This window comes from Emydura macquarii, unplaced genomic scaffold (assembly GCF_026122565.2).
Source record: "Emydura macquarii macquarii isolate MOO-44397 ecotype Brisbane River unplaced genomic scaffold, CSIRO-AGI_Emac_v2 contig_1390, whole genome shotgun sequence".
NCBI classification, from domain to species: domain Eukaryota; kingdom Metazoa; phylum Chordata; order Testudines; family Chelidae; genus Emydura; species Emydura macquarii.
This window is the reverse complement of record NW_027131527.1, coordinates 3,265,934-3,283,794: the sequence shown is the minus strand read 5'-3', so window position 1 is coordinate 3,283,794 and position 17,861 is coordinate 3,265,934. Positions and strand designations below refer to the sequence as shown.

At 37.0% G+C, this 17,861-nt stretch overlaps 1 protein-coding gene across 1 annotated transcript in view; it reads right to left on the bottom strand.

Annotated features, from left to right (window-relative positions):
• Nucleotides 1-874: 874 nt before the first annotated feature.
• The window catches only part of GLUD1 (glutamate dehydrogenase 1), a 36,732-nt gene continuing 19,745 nt past the window's right edge, over nt 875-17,861 (bottom strand). Inside the window, exons 6-13 of the mRNA XM_067552496.1 lie at nt 13,525-13,704; nt 10,546-10,683; nt 7,581-7,718; nt 7,360-7,440; nt 6,133-6,256; nt 4,607-4,698; nt 2,991-3,053; nt 875-2,297 (exon numbers count right to left, since the gene is read on the bottom strand). Of these exons, the coding sequence (XP_067408597.1) occupies nt 2,178-2,297; nt 2,991-3,053; nt 4,607-4,698; nt 6,133-6,256; nt 7,360-7,440; nt 7,581-7,718; nt 10,546-10,683; nt 13,525-13,704 (936 nt within the window). The 3' untranslated portion in view covers nt 875-2,177. The remainder of the gene's footprint in view (nt 2,298-2,990; nt 3,054-4,606; nt 4,699-6,132; nt 6,257-7,359; nt 7,441-7,580; nt 7,719-10,545; nt 10,684-13,524; nt 13,705-17,861) is intronic.

Genomic DNA, 17,861 nt, shown 5'->3' with positions numbered 1-17,861 from the left:
AAGACAGCACCAAGGAATTTTTGGCACAAGTACCCAAGTATCCTTACTGTTCTTCTTTTTACATTATCCCTGTCACTAAAGATTCTGAATCCACAACCATTAGAACAGATGAACAATTAGAATAGACGAGGTTACAAAAAGCGACATTCACCCATTTTCAACAGAACTGATAAATCTAAGGTTACTATTAGTGATGTTGCAAACTTGTTTGGGCAATAGAGATTGATGTCACTTCAGATTTGTCAGGTGTAGATGACTCTTGTAGGTAAGGTCTCATTTTAGAACTCAGGTTAGATTTACATAAAAAGCAACCTCCCAGAAGTTCTTGTTCTCTAGTTTTGGGATCTAGATTTTAGATAGCAATACAGAATTTTACTTTGTCTCAAAATGAAATAAAAATTAACACTCTAAGCACTTTTAAAACACAATTCAATATCAATAAGCTGTGCTAGCATGTGCATGATTTAGCTATTACTGCACTTCTTGGATAGCTGAAAGAACTCTATTCTGGCCTTTGGCCTCACCACACATGAAAGGGATAAGGCACTACTCAAGTACTTCATCATGTTTATTGCTTCATTTCTATGAGGAAGAAGAATGCTAATTTCTTCTCAGAACTCTAGAAGACATGGAGAACTAAAGGTTGATGATTAACAAAGTTTCAAAAATTAAATGTTGGGTAAACAAGTAATTTGTTTGGGTGTGAAGGGAAGGGAAGGTGTACAAATCTCTCTTTATTTGTCCTTGGGAATCAGAATGACTAGGGTCTCATCATTAGTGATGAGTTGAATCAATATGGAATGCTGTGAGACAATATTACATAAAGCTATTATCATGTAAAGTGATAGTGGAAAACAGTAATACACCAGTGTAGTAGGTTTGGAAAGGTCAACTTTTTAATAACTGCTTTTCTCGTCATGTCATGTCATGCAGTTACAAAGTAGTTAGAAAAAGCATTAGTTCCTCAGAGGGACCAGTTTGTTTTTTAAATTCATATTCATTACATAAATAACATCTGGCACTTCAATGGGACTCCACTTGACAAAGGCCTTGACAAAAACTCAAAAAGCCATGTTTGATCTAATATTGTATCAAGGTCCATTTTGTTAAAATTGAGTAAGTTCAGAATATGCAAGCTTCCCAAATAAAGAAAAAAATAGAAAGTGTGTGTTAAGACATTGCATAAGGTCTACAGCAGCAATCTAGCTCTTCTGTAATTAAGCCAACTGTTTCAGGGTTAGACTCCACTTCTAATTGTTCATTGAGGCAACTTAATGTTCAGAAAAAAGCCTCTGGAAATAAGATTGAAAAGAATTAATGTTAAAGGTTTAGAGTTCGCTGGACTACATATATGTATGATTATACGTATCAAATTCAGATACTCTTTTTAAAAAAAACCAACTAATTTAATGGTTATGTAGAATGACTTGATTAAAACATAACCAGCTCTCTCTCTGCTGGCTGTTTGTACACAATGATACTGTTTCAGCTTATAAAAATTCTAGCTCCTGTCACCTCTCTAATTTATCTCATAGTGCTTGAGTCAAGTTCAGGTTGAATAAGTGATTTAAGGCAGTCCTATAGGAGCAGCACAGTTTATAAAAGAGAAGAACATTGCCTAAAAAACCCAGGCCTGGAGCTCTGCTGCAAGTAAAAGTTAAGAGTCCTATCAAAGTTACTCCCTGCAGGAGGCTCATTCTGCCTTTGACAATGCCACAACAGCATTGATCATACAAGGCCTTACTGAAAGTGCCAAAGCCAAATTTACATCATTAAACAAAAGTGCATGAAGTAATAGAATGAACTAACTGCTCATCTAGTACAGTATGTGATCTTAAATTTGATAGGTTGCCCAGGTAGCATGACTGCTGATCCATACACGAAGTGTACCTTTTTATTTTAAAGGTGAAATACCCAGAATGGCCCCCCACAAGTGCAGATGAACTGGTTATTTTTAGATAACATTGGTATTCAATATCCTAATCCATGGATTTTTCTTTATTATAAAAAAGATTTGTTTGGGACTGAACTAACTCAATAGTACTATAATGTCACTATAATGTCAGAGGAAAGAGGAATTTTTGTGGTTACATGTAAACTTGTGATAAGCTTCTCAAAAAAAAGGGTACACAGTGGCAGGAGGAGTAAGGTATCAATAAGGAGAGGTAATGACCCGTTTATGTGAAGGTCAAACCAGCCTCATTGTACACCTTGAAGACTTTCTCAATTGCATTGACGTAGGCAGCTGTTCTCAGATCCAGACCCAGGTTGTACTTCATGGCAGTGCGCATGATTTGCTAAAGTGAATTGAAAGAAAGCAGAAGTTATTTATAATTGCCTGAAAAGCCTTCCCACATACACTATTTTCAAGGGATTTCAGAGAGGGGCTAAAGCTCAGTACAGAGCAGTCCTAGTATTCAGATTACTGCCCAGCTCCTGAGGCTGATGTCCTTCCTAGATTTCCAAGGTGCCCCTTCTCACCATCCAAGATGCTATTCCCTCACCTTTATAGATGTACATAGTATCTTCACAAAAGGTATTCAGTGTCCAGGGGACTTTGTGCCCCCTTCTGCAGTATTTTTCATCAGAGGAACAGTCTAGCCTACATATATGTAGCAATACTAAATATAGCTTTGAAAATATTTCTGCCTCAGATTATTTCTAGAACATAAAAGGATAAATGATGGGGCTCTCCAATGGCTAAACATTTTAAGAAAAAATATACTTGCTAAATCCACACAAGCTGGCTTTAACTTTGTTTTCAGTTTCCTGATGGCCTACAACATCCAATTAGTTATCCACTCAAACATCTATTCAAAGGAGTGTCATACGTTCAGTGACTATCATTAATGTCAACAGCTGCCCCCTATTTTAAGTGTAAGGAAATAGCACAGTCCACTGATACCAGTACATGCTGACTTTGTTTGCTTTTGTGGCAGTTATATTTATCCTCCCCGTGCTACAACTATACATGTTAATACAATACTTACTCTGGCAGAACGCTCCATGGTGTAGGCCAATCCAGAGTGGACAATGTCTTTCTCAGATGCACCCTGAAATTAAAGGGAGTACAATCAGGGGTCAATATGAAATGAATGAATATGTAATATTATTGATATTTCCCTTAGTACATCAGACTGAAGCGTGTAACATGCTGGATTCCCATAATTGGTAGGCTGCTTTCCCTGTAGATTTCTTTTAATACCTGGTAGAAGGAGACTAAGACATGTGAACACTTCTAATTCAGTTGGGGATCTTACCATATGCTAGAACTTTGTGTGTGTGAAATGTTTAAGTTCAATAAAAAGGGAAGATAGAAGAATCTAGAAATCAAGTCCACAAAGAATAAGATGCCCAATACTAGCACTAACTTTAGTGTTTCTACAGAGAACTACAATTACTTACTTTTACATTTGTAAAAGTAACAGAACTAGAATCTTCCTTATTCCAGAATATTTTTTACAAAAGACTTTGAGGATAAATTTTTGCTTCATGACAGTGGTTTAGATCTCAAAGTGACATGCATCACTGAAAGAATTGGTCAGGACTTTTGCAAGTACAAACAAGCTATTTGGTCCCTGGTTCTCAATAAATTTCTTATGCAGAACACAGGAATACTTAAATCCTGGAATGAGATGACTAATGCAAACCTCAATCTTTAAAATCCTATTTCTAGGGCAGCCACAAGACTGGTAAAGAAGGACTGGATATCATTCTAAGAGAATTTCTGTTTGAAATAGAGCATCTATGATCTTGACACAACAATTACTGTGTGAAGATCTATGGCCTGTGTTGTGAAAGTGGTCAGAACAGTTCATCACAGTGAACTTAGTCTATGAAATCAATATACGAGGCTTCTGACTCAGTCTAACCTTTCACGAGTATATACCTCATTATTGAGAAATTCTCTGCCTCTGAAGTAACTATTTACAATTCCTCTTCCTTTCAAAATGGTACAAAACATCAAGACATATTATTTTTCCATTTCCCCCTCAAATATTGTTTTAATTACATGTTCATACAGTTATGTATACTTAAGAAAATGAGGATGTTATTCAGAATATCAGAGTTGGTCATCACTTCATACAGATGGCAACAATTATGAGTAATATTTTTAGAACATATCACTGAAGTATAAGAGGTAGGCACAGAAATATATTCAGTAAATCAACATATTTATGTAGCGTCTGTAGAAGAGGCTAAATACAGTTCAGATTTTATATCTTTGCAAAATTATCTAATTTTGCAATCTAAACAACTACTAGTATTACAAAGCAACCATCTGATCAACAATAAAATGCTAAGTGGCTTGTGTGTACACACTAAATTTCAGTTTTAGAAGAACATTAGAGCTGGAGATGTTCTGTGGAGTCAGGTACAAGAGACCAATCGGACATAGCTAGCCTGCCTGCCATACTACTGGGCATTTCAGCTCACCCTGTTCCTTTATTTTACCTGTTTGATCATGTAACTAACCACACACTAATGGTTTGCCTTATGTCAAAAACATGTGCCCAACTGCAAAAGAATGGATTTTATCTACTATTATAATACTGGAATACAACTGCAGTAACAAAGATTAAAAGCATGCCAAGCAGTTACTTACTGATATCCTATCCTGGAATTCTGCAGTAGGCACAACTGGAATAGTTCCACCATGTTTCCCAAACTTTCTTTCTAAGCTCTCCTGGACAGACACTGGAAAGGGAAGGAAAACAAGGCAAGTTAAGTTTCAGCAGAGATTTAAAAAAATGTTTTCATTGGAAAGTTATTCAGCACTCACTACTTCAACCAGTAGCATAAACTGAGCTGTGCTAGGTAACCTTTTAAAGAACTGCAACAAAGTTTGAGTCCTACTGCTTTAATGTACAAAGGCTTCAAATTAGAAACCTCAAGGTACCAAGTACCTTCTCTGCTACAAGACAGTTAGAAGACTGGGATGGTAAAATAGAGATGAAGGTGGTAGAGCTGCAGCCCAGACTCAACCAGCTCAGATCTCATCATCCCAGTCCTCTATAAATTACTGCCCTGAAGAGTATAGACCAATACTTCTAATGTAGAAATTTAAGGCACTGTTTCAGAGTAAAATGAACAAACATTTCCCCTTTGCAGCTCATATTTAAGAAGGACAGTACTTACTAAAAATAAAGCCTAAGAAGTTTTAAAAGCTTTCTAAGTTCCAAAGGAATTTAAAATGTCTGCACATAGGTAACCATCTCTTAGGCAAGTTTTTGCGTTTATATTGATAGGTTGGTATACCATGTTTCAAATAAATGCAATTTTAAGGTATCGTTCTCAATGATAAGAAAGACCCTATACTACTACTTGAGCAATTCCACAGCAGATGGTGTAAATTATGTAAAGAGGCTATGTTTAAAAAAAGGTTCATCTTCTAAATTTTGTCAACTCCATTAAGTTCTGAGACTAATTTCAGGCATTTGTGACTGCTATTTAGTTTTGTGATGAAGTGTTATTTAAGCCTGGTGAGAAATCTTAGTTCTACTACTCCATTAAGCTTATTTTTTTCGTAGGATCAGCAATCTGGTCAGGCAACTGGAAACCCAAACAATAACTCCCAAGTGGAGCCAAAGAGCCACAAGCCACAGATATTTCAAGAATATCTGTACCAATTATATTACACTTCACAGAAATCCGACTTTGCTGTATACCTGCTCAGTGTCATAATGCAATCTTCAAAGCTGTAACTTGTTGATTAGATTAGCCAAGGACACAGTTGAAGGCTTTTGCCTTTTGTTTTTACACTGAAGAGAACTGAATAATTTTTTCATAAGGGGTTTGAATTAGTATTTGTAAGGTATTTTGACAATATCAAAAGCTAAGTATCACTTCATGAAGGCATTGTTAGTTTTCTACAATATTTTTCCAAGGATTACTAGATTCATAAATTACTCTTCACATTAAGTGCATTTGTAAGCTTTCCCACTGCCCAGCATACACTAGAAGCAGGTTTTAAGAGAAGTTAAATTTAGAACATCTTTGTATTTGACTTCTTTAATCTTTGGCACTGGAAGATATCAAATGTAACCTTGATTTACTGCATAGTTGGTTAGAGTTCCTTATTAGTTCAATTAATCTATTGAAGAGCTAATAAAAGGTAGAAGTAACGCTTACTCAGCAAGTGGTAGTTTGAATCCCTTTCGTATTTAAAAGTCAAGCGGCCATAGCTGACATGGTTCAGGTTTTTCAGCCATTCAAAGTAAGACACAGTTACACCACCAGCATTTAAGTAGAGATCCTGCACAGAAATATTAAAAAAAGCTTTCTGAATGATAAACCTATGATAAAACAACTTAATATGCTGTATTTTTAGAAGACAAATTAAAATGCAAAAATGTGGAAATCCTGTTTAAACATAATAGGCAACACAAAGATTAATTCAGTCATTAATTCCCCTCAGGAGAGCACTGAAGTTATCAGGAGTCTGGATTATAAATTTTATTTATTTAAAATGTATGAATTTAAAAAGCCTCATTCAACTGCACATGATTAGCCGTTCCCCCCCAGTAGGTGTTTGGCAAGAAAATAAAGTGTGCATCAAACTAGCCCAATGAGCAAGATTTAAAATAAGTTACTTAGCAGCAACGTCACTTCTTTTAGCAGTAGCATTCTCCTTCCCCAAAAAGAACCTCACTATCCTAGATAAGGTTTCTTTCAAGTAATCAGTGCAGCATGCAACCTTTAGTTATGGGTATACATTTCAGATTCACCTGTAGCAAAAAGCTCTATCAAAGTACCCATGTTCAGGTTTATTTCTAGAGCACAAAAGACAATGGCCAAAGTTTTCCACACTTGGCTGCCTAACTTTAGACACCCAAATAGGCAGCTCTGATTTTCAAAAATCCTCCCACTGATTTCAATATGGTGCCTACAAGTTAGAGATTCAAGCATGAAAAATTTGGCCAGTCTGTTTAGACTCTCCCTCCCTACTCTGCTCACTGGATCTGGGCAGTTAACTAAGCATCAATTTCCAAAAAGGAAAACCAAGGTTTTAGGTATTTGTCAGTATTTGATAGAAATAATTGTAAATTGTTTTTCTTTTGAAAATGTCACTCCCATGCAATAGATGAATTGAAGTAAGTGAACATGTCTGCAATGAGAGATCTGGGATTTGAGGATAGTTACCTCAAGTCTTGAGTGAAGTTAGAACATCCATTTTAAAGGTGAGAGGCACAAAAAGGAGGGTACCGTAGGAATGGCTTTCATAAGAAAATTATTCTGAACATTTAATAGTGATTCTTATATTAAAGAATATTAATGTTAAGGTTGATCCTGTGATCAGGGGAGAAAATGCATTTGCAGACAGACTACTTTCCATTAGTGTTGACAAAAGAATCTTACAGGAATGACCATGATATTCCTCTCCAAAAAGATTTTATCAGCCTCAGGGGTTGTAGGTCCATTGGCACCTTCAGCAATAATCTGGGGAAAGAATCACAACACAGTAACTACTGACACAGAGGCATATATTCATATTCACACCAACAGCTACAGTAAATATGGAGAAAGGCATTTGTCATGTTTTTTCTTGTTTTAATATATAGTTTAATACTTTTTCTTACTTTTGCTTTGATCTTGTGAGCATTGGATTTGGTCAATTGTTTCTCACTGGCAGCAGGGATGAGAATGTCACAGTCGGATTCCAAGATGTTGCCATCATATGGCTGTGCCTTGGGGAAGCCGACAATTGTTCCATGTTGCTGTTTGAGGAGAAGAGTATCATTATTGCACAACAGTATCTTCTCTTACTCTAATTACATTATAATGGGAAAGCCTGTTGCTTTGACAGCCATGCATCCTTCTTTGAAGAGTGTCTTCACATATGTCTGTATAATACCTAACACAGCATGTCTACTGCACTATAAATGTTTAAAATTAATACAAGTGCCCTCCCTGTAATTACTACTACAGCAAGTGCCGTTAAAGAAAATCTACAAATAACATCAAATTTTGCAGTAAACCTTAAATATTTCTAAAACAGACACTGTACAATTTTAATAAGTTTGTATACAGCAATTTACACAAATCGGAGACAGCTGAAAGACTGTTTACTTGCACTGTAGAGAAACCAAATGTAAGTTTACTGTACTAGAAGAGGGGGGAAAAAAAAGGTCTGCTTCCTTTCTTGTTCTCTAATCTTGAATTTTAAAAACCATGTCAGTTCCAACATGTACTAATCCAGTTCAGTTAGTAAAACAGACTAAGAAACAACGTTAAAAAAGAGAGAGAGACCGAAAATGCCATTCCTATTTACATAGGCAGTCAAAGATTATCTCCCTAAGCCTGCTGGATAAAAAGCGGAGACTTGATGCACATTAAAATGAATTCAAGATCAGCCAGCATCTGTCAATCAATTTAAATGCCTGAAATACATTCGTATTGGTTACATTCTACAATCTTGCTTACAGTAGATCTGTGGGATAAGAGTGGAAATTTAAAGGATATGCTCACTATAAGCTCAAAATAACATCCTAAAAATTGAGGTGAATCACATGCAGCATCCATGGAAGACCCTTACATAGATTTTCAAAATATCAGGTTAGATTTGAAGTGTATCAGAAAATCTACAAATAGTCCACTGCTGCGGTACACAGGGGACAAATGACTATTTTGTATTAAGTGCAAGTGCCTTTTCTGTGTTAAGTACCTCTCCATTTTCTGTGTTAGAGTCAAGAAATGCAGACGTACTTATCTAATGTACTCCTGAGAGAATTCTGTGCCACTGTGCATGTGCAGAATTCATGTCCTCTGTAGATTTTTTTTTTTTTCCTTCTCCACAGAGAATAGATTCTACCAGGGAGGTGCTGCAATTACACCTTTTGCTCATCAGGGGCTGTTGTGGTGCCAGAAGAGAGGGCAGCCAGCTTAGGGCCAGAGCAGCCAACTGCAGAGAGGGTGGGGGACAGTGTCTGCCCTCTTCACAGCACCCTGCCTGCAAGGCCAGATGAGGAGACACAGGATATAAAGGGGATGGACAGAGTTGGGCACGTGCAGCTGCTGGGGTTGTGTGACACAGACAGCTTCAGAAGGGCTAGGGGGTGGGGCAAGACTGGGGAAGAAGCACAGGAGCTAGTGGGGTGACAGCATTTAGCCAGGGGCTGAATGGAGAGTGGGGGGAGGGGGGCAGAGAGACACCAGGATGGGGGCAGATGTGCCTGACTGAATAGAAGAGGCTAAGGGTCAGCCAGGGTCTGCATGACGGAGGTTCCCCAACTCCCTAGCAATCCTCCCAACCCCCTCCCCAAAATCTGTTCCATACTTCTCCCACCCACACCCAACAATCCACCAGGTTCACTCCCTGGCTCCTTCCAAGCAATTACTTCCCTCATCCTCAGCTCCTCTGTTACCTCCAACTTCCCCCAAGCCTTTGCATTGCTTCTGAAGGGTGTGAGAAATGTGTTTTTGTATTGTAGTTAAATGAATTACTCAAAGTATTAATATGCCTAGTAAAAAATTTGTCAAACATTTCCTGAATGTATTTATTGTCTGTATTAGACATACTTGCTGATAAGAATTTTTAAATAAATTACCAAAATTGAAATTGGCATGATTGTTATTTTGACAAAATATGTAGAATTTTAAAATATTGTGCACAGAATGTAATTTTTGGTGCAGAATTCCCCCAGGGGTACTAATGAGACTAATCAAGAGCCTCTTCCTGGGAGCATGATAAAAACCTAAAGAAAAAAGTGCAATGTCAAGGATTCTAGTCTTTTTTTTTTTTTTTTTATAATAAAAAAGCAATTTAGGACGTTTACTTAAACAGGAGGTAATATTTTAGGCTTAAATGCATAGACAGTGCCCTTTTAAGCATCTCCTCAAGATTGCAGTATTTGGAAGCTAACAAATTAAAGCCACAATTTACAAGACCATATTCAATTTCCTCAAAATGAACTTCATCTTCTTTCTTGAGCATGGAAGTTGCTCGAAAATCTTATCTGTCCATATAACAGATGGCACAGAGACAGCAGCTAAACAAGCTCTTTTGTAGTGCTACACACCAATCTAAATGAATGATTTTCATCCTATTGTAAACCAGGACCCTTTCCCTCCTACCTTTGTAATCCAGCTGGGACACTGCTCCCATTTAGCAATATGGGGGGGAGGGAAGCCATCATGATCCTTCCAGTTAGACTCAATTATCTAACCCAGGGTAATTTAGTCTGTTCCCATGCAATCCTTTGCCTTTTTGCATAGACTCAGGTCCACAAACGTGCCTATTTGGGCAATGTATGGTCTTATAGCTTTGATAGCCAGCACTGCTCAGGCTATGAAAGCTGCAGGACCAATTAATATTAGTCAGTTTGGTCTGCATTCAAGCTAGTGAAAAGTGTAAAGCTAAAACAGTTGCCTTGTCTGATAAGCAATTTTTACAGAGCATTACTGATCACAGAATATCTTGCAAATTATTCCATACTATTAACACCAGTCTCTAGTCATCTCCAGTATCTGCAAAGTTTACACAGGGAGTAATACATTAAGGCTTTGCAAGGAATTAAATATTTCTGCTCAATTTATGTCTCATACCAATTTGTAATCTTCTAGTTCTTTTGGGTCAATCCCGTCAGGATTCCAGATGTTACCATCAATCTCTCCAACCCCAACACACTTAGCACCAAAACGATGAAGATATCTCATAGAATGCAAGCCCACATTACCAAATCCCTGTGAATAAAAATGGGGAGGGTAGAAAGGAGAATAGTTAACTTTTAAATCATATGAAATGAGCCCGTAAGTCTTAACAGTCTGTCCTTACAAGCATCTATATCTCCTTTTCACCTTTGTGTCATATGTTGGCATGACGCAATGTGGGCTGGGGGCATATCTGTATACATTAACTATAGTGGCCTGAAGTCCTATAGATAGTATTAAGGTAATACTGTACTTTGCAAGATCAGTGACTGAACTTGCACATCATTCCAATATTTTTATTCTAAAAAGTAGTATGCAAGATTCCACTGATTCTTTCAAGCTGCATGCACTTGCAAGGACGCTACCAGTTAAGTGGTATGAAGAAGGCATTTATTTCATGAAGGAAAAGCTAGTCAAGATGAAGCCCTCTCCTATTCCTAAACTCTGCTTTTCCATGCTTTTTTGCATCTAGCTCCTGAACATCTGTAGCGGAGTGCTCATAATAATTTTGGGGACAGTAAAATTTCAAAGACTAAAACTTAAGTTGAAATTTGTCATAATAGTTGCTATTAATTTTTACTGCATTAATATACATTGCAACTTTTAAGTTCTTTCTTGAGGACAGATGAACAGTTTACAACATTTCATAATTACCTTGTTCTGAAAGATGTATTTGCCTTAATCATATTTTCTGAATGTGCACATAACTAAATGTTGCATAGGATGCTGTGGACTTTTGAATGACAGTTCTGGGATTTGCTTGGCAGTTGTGTTCTTATGATCGCTACAGGTATGGGAGGCCTGCAACATTTAAAGCCTCAAAGAGTGTTTCAAGTTACTTCTATTAATTAACAAACAAAAGACAACTGAATTGTTTTCTCATGTTGACTCTTTAATGGAGTCCTGTCCTTCTGATAAACCATTTTATTGTCTCCAAAGCAGTCTTCCAGAAAGACCAGAGTTTTAAATTACACAACCTGCACTTCAACAGTAGCCTCTAACCATACATCAGACTGCTTTTCAAATGTGAATTAAGTCTCAGTTCCCTGGCATGTTATGCAGGTTTCCTTATTTTACAGGTAAGGAAGTGGGGATAAAGTGGCTTGCCCCAAGTCACACAGGATGTTGGTTGCAGAGCTGGGAATAAGATTAACTCTAGGGAAGAGTGCTGAATATGAAACTCCTCAATTTACTGCTTTCAAAGTATTTTGCATAGTTCCCCTTCTACATCAGAAGCAAGCTTTAACACAAAAATTAACTTCTATTTATGTATTAAGTTAGTCTTCGGTGCTTTGTCCTAATTTTTTCTTGATTAATTTTCAGCTATTTTGCCATGTTTTCAGTCTGCTTGTTCAGTTTTAGACTCATATTTAAGGCGCTGCCAATATGTGAATTTCAAAGGATGGGGATGTTGCTGTGCTATTGTGTTTCTACCCAGAATACAGAATGTTTGTCTCAGTTCACTGTTCAACACAGGACAGTAGGTTGCGATTAGGTGGTGATGTAGACTCATTACTAAAAATGTAGTAATCACTCCTCTGCCATTTCTAACAATAACCACATTGATATGAGAACAGCTCCAAATTAAGCATTCTGGCCCATTATCCAGATTCTGCATTTTAATAGCTCACTAATTATGTGTTATGGTGAACATGACAAATTTCAAAAAACCCTTGAAGGAAATAATTAGGCATATTAAGGAGTATTAGAAATCCATTTCTCAGTTTAGTCTTTTTAATCTTGCCCAATATTCATCTCCTAAGATATGGGGGAGCACAGTTTGAATTAAGGGTCTTTTGAAGTCTTAGAAAAGCCAAAAAATTCAAACTTAAAACTGAAAATCTAGGTCATTATGTGGCCCTAATATATCTCATTGTTTATTTCATAATACCATAGATCAGATCACATTCAAATTTTTCTGAGCTTTGAATTTTTCTTCTTTAGGATCCAAAAATAAGGTAATTAAAGGGCTTTGTTTCAATTATATTTGGAAATTACAGAATGTAATTTTGTAAAAAGTTGTGTTACATTACACATGAAATGTGTCCCTTAGTTTACAATTTCCAAGAACTTGGAAATGATTGCTGTATAAACAAACCCTTACAGCTTTACAGACAAGAAAACCCACAGCGGGCCTGTGCCAGCCAACTTGGGCTCACGGGGCTTGCGCCGTGGGGGCTGTTTCATTGCTGTGTAGACTTCCGGGCTTAGGCTCAGTCTGGAGCCTGAGCTCTGGGACCCTCCCACCCTCCAGCCTGAGCCTGGAAGTCTACACAGCCAAGGCCCATGAATCTGTCAGTATGTCTATACTGATGGCGGCAAAGTCGCTGCCACCAGATCGATCTTTCTGGATCGATTGAGCAGTCAGTGTAGACCCGCTCAATTGATCAGGAAGTCGACTGAGTAAAACCACCCCCTCAAGTAGCATAGTGCTGCGTCGACGGGAACGCAACGCAGTGAAGACAGCGCGCAGAAGGGAAGCAGAGCCGTCGATGTGAGTTATGCAAGCTACTCTGCGTAGTTTGCTTAACTCCCGTCGACTCTCCAGGTAAGTATAGACCAGGGCTGAGTTGGCTGGCACAGACCAGCCATAGTTATCTCTTTGCTGTGTAGATATATTTTTAATCTGACTACAACATTGTTCTTAGAAAATGGCTGGAGTTTTGGCTGTGTGCCTATGTGTGTATAATTTAAAAAAAAAAATGCAAAATAAAGGATGACTTATCTGAAAAGTGTTTCTGAAGTTTTCTGATTGTAGAGATTAATCTCTACAGTTATAAAATGTTAACAGGTCTACCGCTCTAATAGTGATTTTAAAAGCAGCTACATTTCCAACTTTCTTCACCAAAATGATTACATGTCTAGACAAATTACCTGGACCACAAATGTCTTATCCCCAAACCCTGGAGTCATTCCCAAAAGGCTCATATATGAGGCTTCATTGATGAAGTTTTCAATTCCATGGAAGAGACCACGACCAGTGGCAGAGATACGTCCGTGGATACCACCTTGGCTGATAGGTTTCCCAGTGACACAGGCATGGGCATTAATATCCTGCAAGACAGTTTAGAATTCTATGAACTGCACCAATCTTTCCAAGAAGAGGGTCAGTCAAAGAACAGCTGAGGTATGTGAGCTTCAAACACATTAACAGATTTCTTTCCCTGATGTACTTACATTATAGCTTTTACTGATAGCAATAATGGAATTATGAACCACCATTTAAAACTTACTTCTACAAATTCCTTTGTGCAGCTTACCATAAGCATCCTAGAAAAATTTTACCCTGCTATACAATGCAGTGTAATTACATAATCACAGTATTTGAGTTACTGTGCCATTTTCTGAAGCGTTGTGATTTGCAGTACTCAGATCTATGCTTATATTAATTTACAGTGATATATTTACAGTGATATAAGGATGAGAGGCCCAGAGAGAAGCTGCCATCTGACTAGCCACCAAAAGGCGGTGAGTTGTATGCCATCTAATGGTAAGTAATCGCTCTACAATTGTGAGCCATCACTGTCTTGATAAATTCCTTAAAACAACATAAAAAGCTTAGACATATCTATGGGCAGTTTACAGCTAAAGCAGTTTAATCACCTTTAAACAGTGACAACAGGGAACTTGAAATATAATATAATATAATTATTTGAAAATATGTACTAACAACTTAAGAACACACTGATCTGGCTGAGATGCTAATATAGGAAGTTTACCCTCAAGTCACAGGTTTTACCCACGTTATGAACCAGTCTTTCCTACTGTATGAACAGAGGGGCCCCATCTGACCTCAAAGGGACAGCCTACAGTTCAAAGTCATGTGGGAAAATAGTAGGTAAGTATAATCTTTTCCTACCTAGAAAGGCACTCCCATACCATCAAACCCCCATCTTTTATGCTGTCTCAAGTTAAATAAAACTTCTATCCAGTTGCCTTACATGTGCTTGATACCCAAAGTAAATCCTACTATTTAAAACTCTGACAAAGATTAATATTTAAGAGTCTCAGTATCCTTCATTTTCAAACAGTGAGGTCCAGATTATTAAGAAAAGTGTATTCCAAAATCTAAATTCAGAAAGCAGTCTGCTCTCTCTGGTGATAAGTCAGCAGTAACTACTTACCAGGAATACTACAGTTTTGGCCAGTTCACATAAAAGTATTACCAACTTTCCATTCAGTTACATTTTAAAAGAAATCTAAACTAGTCACCCAGAAGGAATGAATAGTTTATGAGCACGTAGCTGATAGACACAGCTTCTTGCCACAATTCCCTCCATGAGAAAGGCCAATGTCTTAGAAAATACAAGGGAGTGGGGAAAGAGAGCAAAGAGTTGTACAAGCTCACTACTGAGAATTTCAGAGCCAAGAAGTTCAGTCACATTACTTAATTCAATGATCCAGAAACTTACTATGGGTATCCTGAACAAGTTAACATGGTACCCATTAAACACATATTTGGTTTGGCAGGAAAGGCTCATTATTCTTAAAGCCATCCACATTCAGATAGCAATGTAGTTTAAGTCTCTGCTTCAATATTTACTATCAGTAGAAACTGCTGAGTGAGATTCCTAAAGATTAAAATAGCACTGTTTGTTTAAACAAATTAGTGCAAGAATTGTATATGTAAACGTCAGTTAGCTAAGTATTTCCTTTCCTCTTTCTAAATCTGACCATAAATCATTTTCAAGCTTTATAGAAAAAAAAAAAAAAAAAAAAAAAAAATTGGTCATCTCAAAACTTGTTTAAGGGCCCTGCCAGACGTCCCAAATTAAATAAAGCCCTCCCTCCCTCTTAACCCTTCTCCCAAGCCTCTCCTGTTCTTGTGGCTGCTTCCTGTCAATTCTGAAGCAGGTTTCGCTTTTCCCTATCCTCCAATTCTCTCAGCTAGCTTCCGCTTGACAGGAAGAAGAAACAGAATCCTACTCAAACAGCCCTAAAGTAAAAAATCATAGCTTCTGACTTTAGTGGCCAAAACTTAATGAAAAGTAGGTCTGAGTAAGACTGTGCCATTGTTATATGCTTAGAACTACATTTTTTAGTTACTGACTTCTGCTTTCAACTCTATATTCATCTTACTAAAGTTTGTCTGTGTATAACTTACACCCTCTGCAGGAACTGGCAAAGCAAGTTGGATTTATGGAGTGGGAAAAGGAAGCAGGGAAATGCCAGTGCTTTACAGTTTACTATTTTCCTATGCTATGGTTTCAGCTCTTTTCAATCAATGTTTAGTTTTCCATTTAAGAATTACAAAGAAGATACTGTAAGAAATTGCCATAAATGGACAGATATATTGAAATACATAGAAAAAACTTTAAATGTTTACAGCACACAAGTCTTAAGTTATTACCTTGAATTCTCAGTAGCACATAACAGAGAGGTTGTTGGGTTATAATGAAATATGTATTTTTGTACTTCAAGAATGTTTTACTATGCTGGCAGTATAAAATGTATAATGTATAGCTATTTGCTTCCTTAAGGACTTGGATTTTGTAACTTGTAAGAGGGCAATATTGTATCACTTAACAAATTGAACTGGTTTTTGAACCCAAGTATTCTTTTGGATTTTATGATTTCAATAAAGTAAATTTAATGTAGGAAGTTGTTCATAACACTTGTTTCCATAACTAACTCAAACAGGTGGAGTACTGTGTAAGAGCAACCTATTTGACTGATTTATGAAATTTCAAAGGCCTTCCCCAAAGCCATTTATTTTTTCTGTGAATAATTGAAGATATTTGAGAGGTTGGCCTGTTGGATCTAGAATACCACACCCAATGTCAAAGATTACAGCAATAAGTTGTAAATGCTTTTGCAAGAGGCACATTGTCTCAGGAAAACACTGTCAACTCTTAAACATGCATTCTGTGTCACAGATGAACAAGCTTTAAGTTTATAGCATTATGAATGGAACCATGCAATTAAAAATGATAAGCTATGCCCTAAATAACTATTTGAAATGACTGCAGAAAGCAAGATTTTTTCATTCAGAAGTAGCAGAGGTTGAGCTAGTTATGTGATAGCACATTAGGCATTCTTTGCTATAGCTTCACAAGAGTATAATTAGTATGTGCAACACATCAGTGGAACTGTGAACCTCTTTAAAATCTTTGCCGTCCAATGATGCATGCCCCCAAAGGGAAGCTCAAGAGCTCAGGGGGCATAGACAGTATAGCCTTTTAAAAAAAAACAATTTTTTTTTTGGCTGGATTGTTTACAGGATACACTTAATAGCCAACAATGTGTGTCTTATATACTCTGGTACTGAAATATCAGAAAATTTAATTTGAGTACATGTCTAGCCAACAATTATGTTTTCAGACAGTCAAGGCTGGTCACTAAAATCTAACAGGGACAAAGCAGCCTTACCCAATCAAAAGGGGGATATAATAACTGGAAGGCATAAAATTCAAGTTTTTAGTTCTTCCTTTGTGGGTGTTCAACATATCATTGTTCTCTTGCTCTATTCTAATTGAAGTCTGGTTTTGAAATTTACATCAATTCTTTCCTTGATAATCTGAAAACCTCTTGATGCTTATGTAGCAGCTATGGTATACAGAGGATTAACTGTGTGATCAATAGGGTATTAAATACAATATACACGATTCAACTGTCGCAGTATTTCTCCAGCTTGACAGTGTCATTTCAACAGGCCCTGCAATGTCTCAAACACTCAGGCACTTTAACAATTAAGATTAGCCATTTGTAAATGTCAATAGATGGTTGAACAATTTCAGAGAAATCACTGCAATAACTGAAGCAAAAACCTGAGATACAGTGCTTTAAAACATTTGATAAATGGTAAAACCTCATTAAGACCTTAAAGAGCTAAATATATGGCCTTTGAATAGAAACACCATCTGTATCTATTCTACAGAGATGGAATATTCAATACAGTATTAATTTAATACACTACATAACAAAAATTAATGTTAGTCTAATCAACTAGTGTAACTAAATAGTCAAAAAGGACCAAAGGTGTGATTTTAAAACGCAAGCCAATTCTGAATTTTGTCCATCATTAATTACCCACCTTGTGTTTTCATATTTTTTTAGAATAATGTAGAATATTAACAAGCACAGTCAGAGTTACCAAGGGCTAATGACAGATCTCGCTGAAAACTTATTTGTGGGTCTTTATTTTTAAAAACTGCTGTGAAAAGAGGAGGACATTAGGTCAACTGTTTAACAGAGTTGAATATGACCATACT